Source organism: Limulus polyphemus, unplaced genomic scaffold (genome assembly GCF_000517525.1).
Source record: "Limulus polyphemus unplaced genomic scaffold, Limulus_polyphemus-2.1.2 Scaffold250, whole genome shotgun sequence".
In the NCBI taxonomy this organism is placed as follows: Eukaryota; Metazoa; Arthropoda; class Merostomata; order Xiphosura; family Limulidae; genus Limulus; species Limulus polyphemus.
In genome coordinates this window covers 239,925-246,904 of record NW_013665860.1, presented here as the reverse complement: position 1 = coordinate 246,904, position 6,980 = coordinate 239,925, and the positions used below count along the sequence as shown (strand labels likewise).

The 6,980-nt window shown below is 31.7% G+C and overlaps 1 protein-coding gene across 1 annotated transcript in view; it reads left to right on the top strand.

Annotated features, from left to right (window-relative positions):
• The window catches only part of LOC106478794 (E3 ubiquitin-protein ligase MYCBP2-like), a 142,057-nt gene that overhangs the window by 68,844 nt on the left and 66,233 nt on the right, over nucleotides 1-6,980 (top strand). Inside the window, 4 exon segments of the mRNA XM_022382459.1 lie at nucleotides 924-1,139; nucleotides 3,498-3,753; nucleotides 4,743-5,263; nucleotides 6,450-6,521. Coding sequence (XP_022238167.1) covers nucleotides 924-1,139; nucleotides 3,498-3,753; nucleotides 4,743-5,263; nucleotides 6,450-6,521 — 1,065 coding nt within the window.

The following is a 6,980-nucleotide window of genomic DNA, read 5'->3' as shown; positions in this document are numbered from 1 at the left end:
GTACAGAATTTAACAGTTAAACTTCCATTAGATTCAGTACTTTGAAGAAAATGTGTGAACATGGCTCTTGTGTTGCTTTTGTTGACCAAAATCCTGATAAAAATATCTTGTTTACAATTCCAAGGGAGGTTTCTATTTTACCTGCAATGAGCTGCTGTGTTCTTCGATTACTTTTGGAGACAAACTGTTTAACTATCTAGACTACCTCCAGTTTGGTAGTGGGCCATGGAGTAGCCTGTTTTTATCTTTCTTGAATCATGCTATACCTGTTCTTTCGCTTGCAACAGGATAGGAGAGCTTTGAATTGGCATGTCCTATAATCTTTTCAGATGAGGCCAATTTTAGGCATTATCTGTACTTTCAGATTACTACATTTTAACTGAATTGTGAAAAGTGGGCCTGGGCATTCAGTCTCTGTAGTCATATAGCATGGAAATGGCGAAGAGTAAGGTGATTGGATATACAGATTGTTACTGTAAATCATGAGCAACCATCTGTATAAATTTAGATAAATTTGCTTTGTCTCTAAATTCTAGGACCAATTAATTTAAAGAGAGTAAGTCTTAAAGCTCTGTGTATAAGCACATATTACCTTCCTATATGTGATTTAATGTATAAGTAAGTGTTCATGTATATTAATTAAGTATTTTAGTGGTATTGGTATTGACATCTAAGCTTTATGGGATTGTAAAAAATGATAGTAACAATGAAAGACTAAATCCCCCCCCCTTTTGATGGATATGGTTGCAGAAATCTTGTATACTTATAAATATATGTTAATTTTTAAATATCCTACTATATTTCAATTGTTTAATTCCTTTGGGGGTGTGATTGATGTGTCAGGCCATGCAGTTTGGAAAATACTGATTTGTCAGTGTTTGCTTGTAATTTTTAATGATATATTTTACACGTTATTTTATTAGTGTGCTGTGCAGGTTCTGCATATGGTACAGGAACTTCTTCCTCTGGTGGCCACAGTGAACAAGCGAGGAGTCAAGTGTATTACTTCACCTACTAAAGGAACAGAGTCATTTTTTGTGGGAGAGACTTTAGACTCTTCCCTATCAACAACTTCTTCACATTATGCTAGCGTTGAAAGTGACCACCCTTACCGTCCAGCTACAGTTTCTAATTATAGGGTAAGCTTGCAGTCAGAACTTAGTGTTTGGTACTTTCATTGTCAGTATAGGTCTTTTTTTTTTAAATCCCTGCCTTCCTGTAACAGTTTCTAATAACAGTGAAAGTTTTTATTCTGTGTAGATTGTTTCAGTGAAATATAATCCATTGTTATAGTTTCTAATTACAGTGTATGCTATTTTGGTACTTAAGGATTATTTTCAGGCATAAAATATTACTTTAAAATAAATTTGTTGCTGATGATGAATTGGTACATTTCAAGATGCATCATTATAAATTATTATTCTAATGCAAGTATTGTTTAACATTTTCATAAAATTACTGACATCCAAAATGGTATTTTTGTTTTCTTTATAAAACAAAAACAGTTTAATCAAAAAATGTTTCAGATACAGTTAATGAAATTGAAACACCAAAGCAACTTCTGTTGTTAGTGAAAAACCACAGTAAATCTTCAATGTGAAACTGAAGAGGATGCAAAAATGTGGCAAAACTAGTTTTACTAATTTCAAGTCTTCTGATAGTTGCTCAATTTACTGTGGATTTTTATTAACTTCTACAAATGATATTGTGTTCTTTTATTACAACTTTTAATGTATTTACGTGTATATTAACACACTACTTGAAGATCCTTTCTTTAGGCCTTGTAGATATTGCTATAACTACATTATACATAAAAAATGATTACAATACTCTAAAAATAATTTATTTAATTGAACCAACATTTCATCATTACATCTGCATCTGGGCTGTTATGGCTTAACATCCAAGATAAATTACTATGGCATATATTAATGTATAATTATACAGATAAATAAGCAAAATTCTAGATTTTTTAAGATAGAAAAATAAATAAAAGATCAATATAAATAGTGAAAAAATATTAAGTTATTTGTTGTAAATAGTAAAATAATTTAATGAACATACTATGGAAGAACTCTGATTAAGACACTATGGTGAAATGTTGTGTGGATTAAATAAGTTATTTCTGCATTACTGTGGTTGTCTTTATATAAAAATGTATGCTTATAATAGTAATTTCTCACCAGCTTCTTAGTTTGTTTTTCTGTGGTAGCAGCCATTTTTTGTGGAATGTTTTTGAGAAGCAGCTCATTGGTGATGATACTCTGTACATAGCTGATGTATAGTTGCTTTGTATATAAATGCTATTTTAGTTTGTTTTTTTACTGGCATTCTTGAATATTAAAATACTTGATATGTGTACTTATATATTGAATACAAAAATTTGTTGAATGCCAGAAGTATTGAACACAACATTCTGGAAATTTAAGAAGTAAACATAGTTTTCATGTGCATAAAGTATAACTTTTTTGTCCACTTTGTCTCTTCTCAAAATATTAAATAAATGAATGTAAGATAAGTCAAGGGTCAAATTAGTTTGAATGAATATTGATCAATCTGCATTATCTTATAATCGTCAGTGTGTGTTCAATGAACTTTTAATTGTATTTAATATATTTGATAATTATCATTAACTTCTGATCAAAGTAAGCTACTTACATAGATCAGGACTAACAGAAATAGCCTAGTAATTGATATAGCTAATTTAATATACTGTTGCACTTATGTGTATGCAAACTCACAGGATAAAAGCTATAATAATTAGAATGCATTGTTTCATCATCATTAACAATATTTTCAGCCTTAATCTAAGTAATGTCTCACAAAGTTCAGCCAGCATAGTAGATTTAAGTTAGTTGTAAATCCAAATACTAAGCTAACAATGCAAAATAATCATGACAAATATAGTAAAAAATTATACAAGTAATAATTATAAAAATATATGTGAGTACTGTTAATGAAACTAATGTTAAAGAAAGAGTAGAATATAATTTACTTACCAAACACATAAAATCAGTTGTTTGCTCCATGTATTAACACCAGATCCATGATCTCTGAAAAAGTGTGATACCAATATATACAAAACTTTATTCTTTTCTAGTATTGTCATGTGAACAATGAAAACCCATTAAACAGCTTTGACAGTGTAACTATAGAGCTGGTTAGCAGGATGTACATTACAGCTAGTCCCATAAATACGAAGATAAAAAAAGAACAAATAAAAATGATATTGTGCCATAAGTAGTAAAAATATTAATACTCTAATAAAAAGGCAAAGTTAATTGTAATAACTAGAACAAATAATTTATTAAACATACTGTGAACCATGTATATGAATTTCTTTTGTATATTTAGTTTTCTTCACACATTTTGAGGATAATCTTGACTGAGGTTGTGTAGGATTTTTTTTTGTTCATTTTAGTATTTCAAAAGTTAAAAATTTATAAAAAAAAATACAATATATTTGACTTTTGTTTAATACCTGTTTGTTCTGATAGGTGGCATTTCATAGTTCAGTCCAGTGGATGTCAGTTGAGTTTGATGCTCAGTGTGCAACTGCTCAGGCTGAGGATAGTTTACAGTTATATGTGCCATGTAAGAACTTCCAACATGGTGTTCCTCTCCCAAGTGCCCATGGAGTTACTGTGGTTGGAGACCAGGACATTGATGATGAAAGCTACACTCCTTACTGGCCAATCATGAAAAAGTTTAGTGGAAGCAATGACTGGCCACAGTCAGCTCTAGTTCTGCCAGGTGAGATTTATTTAAGTTGGAAGTAAAATGTGAATTTTTCAGGTACAGCATTAAGAATCGCTCTAAATCTGGTAGACCATTAAGGCTCACTCTGTGTTCAAAGTAAAACATGAATCTGTCAGGTAGACCATTTAGGTTCACTCTGTGTTCAAAATAAAATGTGAATCTGTTAGGTAGAGCATTAAGGTTCATTCTAAGTTCAAAGTAAACTGTGCTATGAAGTAGAGCATTAACACTGTAGGGGTGTCTTCCCTTGAAATTTTCCTTTTTTTTATTGTAAATGACTAAATTGGATGAAATTTATCATAAACTTACTAGATAGTATCTAGTTTCTGATTACAGAAAGTCTTATACTTAGATTTAGTATTTTTTATAATTTTTTAGGTTGTGAAATTTTGAAAATAATATTGTGAAAAACAGTTTTAAAAACCACATTTAAAGTACTTCTTTTCATCTTACAATTTAGTGTTTTTCTCATTTTGATCAGAAATGTTAATTGTTTAACATTTAATCAGTTTAGAAATTATTGTTTGTAAAGTAAATATATTTTATTACTTCAGAAAATACTCAGTAATACTGAGTTTTTTACACATTATTTGATAAAGATACTTACAAGAGTTTACCCTTGAAGAATAAAGGTCCACCTTTCGAAAGCACTTGGGTTACAGGGTTTTATCATTTGATAAAGATAATTGTATTTATAAATAGGTCAGTAGATTAAGGGACTTTTGTATGTTTTTGTATATTCATCCCTAACTTATTTTTGTACTTTTTTTGGCATTGCCATACCTACATCATCCTTATTTTTTTTATTACTTTTATATAGATAATCGCTACATGACTTTTAATATTACTGTAGTTGAAAGTTATATATTCCTGACTGTTGGTACACAGTTTGTTTATTGTGATATCATGGTCATATGATAATACAAACTCGCACATTCAGTTGTCTCATAAAATAAGCTTTACTCCTGACTCATCCAATTCAGCTACTTCCTTGTCGGAGAGACCCAAACCTGAAAACACTTCCAATGTCGTAAATCTGTCCTCTAATACATTAACTGAAACTCAACACAACCTTCTCAGTAAAGGTCTCAACTTTTTTCCTACCCCTAAGAACATAGATGATTTTGAAGTTATTTCCGAACTTACTGAATTTGTATGCAGATTAAGACTTCAGGAATTTTTCCACAATAAACCACTAACGCAAACAATATCGGTACACAGTTTGAAGAAAAATCCACCTGGTGACCCTCCAGTCAACAGAGAACCACACTTAGAGAGCTTTATTATTGCAATTGAGAATGAAGTAATTCAAGCCATTAACTCTGACTTAAAAGTATGGAATAATCTCTCCTACAACGAACATGCTGCTCTAATTTATCTGAAACATGACAATGATGTTATTATTAAACAAGCTGACAAGGGCAGCACCATTGTCATTCAGGATAAATCTGACTGTATTAACGAAGCTTATCGACAACTTAATGACATAAACTACTATAAAAAAGTAGATTTCGACCCCACCCCGGAATTTGTTAAAATAATTGAAGACAAACTATGTAGTTTACAGAAAAACCAACACATAAGTTATGAAACTTTACTGTTCCTTTCACCTAAACACCCAGTTCCAGGTCACTTTTAAATGTTACCAAAGATACACAAACCTAACAATCTCGGTCATCCTATTATTTCCAATTGCAATATGCCCACCGAGAACTTATCTACTTACGTTGATCATCACATCAAAGCTATCCCTCCGTGTTTGATATCATATATAAAAGATACAACCCATTTTTTTTAACATGATCTCTGACATTAACAACAATGGGAAATTACCTCCAAACATTATTCTCTGCACCATGGACGTTTTTTTCTCTCTACACAAACATTCCTCACAACGAAGGCCTGAAAGCTCTTGAATCTTCCCTTTTGAAACTTGACAAATCCAACACTTGGACTATTGTAGACTTAGCTAAACTAGTTCTTGCACTTAACGGGTTTGAATTTAATAATGAATTCTATACTCAGACAAAAGGCACAGATGTGGGGACCAAGATGGCACCAAACTATGCCAATGTTTTCATGGGAGACTTAGAGACGAGACTGTTGGAAAGTTATAAAGAGAAACCAAACATTTGGAAACGATACATAGATGACATTTTTTTCATTTGGGTAGGAGATAAGGACTGCTTACTATCTTTCAATAAACATGCAAACTCTTTTCACAGTTCTATTAAAAGATATTTTTCAACATACTGATTTGTACCGTAAACCGACTGATAGACCACAATACTTACATTTTCAAAGCTGTCACTCTCCACACACCAAACGAAATATTACATTCAGTTAAGCACTTAGATTAAAGAAAATCTGCTCTGACAATAAGAACTATGACCATCACATTGATTCTTTGAAATTAACTATGACCGAAAGAGGGTAAAAACAAAACACAGTGATTCAACAATTTGACAAAGCTAACAATATTCCACGGGTATCTGCCTTGAAACAGTCACATAAAACAAATTCCTCTCGTGTTCCACTAGTTATCACATATCACCCAAAATTAAAAAACCTACCCCGGATACTGAAAAAGCACTTTTACCTCCTTCAACTTAATGATAGAATAAAAACTATTTTTACGGAAGTTCCTGTTGCTTCTTTTAGGAAAAATAAGACTTTAAAATCTCAATTAGTGCATGCCAAAGTTAACTTTAATGCGACACCCGGTGGAAGTTATCCCTGCAATGGCAAAAGTTGCCAAACCTGTAAGTTCATGCAGCAGACTAACAATTTCTCTGATAAAGACAACCAAAGACAGTTCAAAATCAATAAACCCATAACCTGCACTACAAAAAATGCTATTTACTTAATCCAGTCCCGAAAATGCAACTTTCAGTATGTAGGCCTACCTAAAACATCTATATGGGAGCGGTTTAATAACCACAAATCTTCAATAAAAACGAACAAAGAACTTCCGGTTGCAGAGCATTTCAACATGCCTGACCACTCTCTTAACGACATGATACTGACAGGTATAGAGACAAATTTTACATCAAATTCGATGACGAGGAACCCACTTTGAGACTAGTAATGCTTGGAGACAGCTTGAATAGGTAATGAAGAAAAACTTTAATATAAGTTTAACATAACAGCAAATGTACAACATTTCAACAAGGTTTTGTCGTCATCAGGTACAATGATGATGACAAAACCTTGTTGAAATG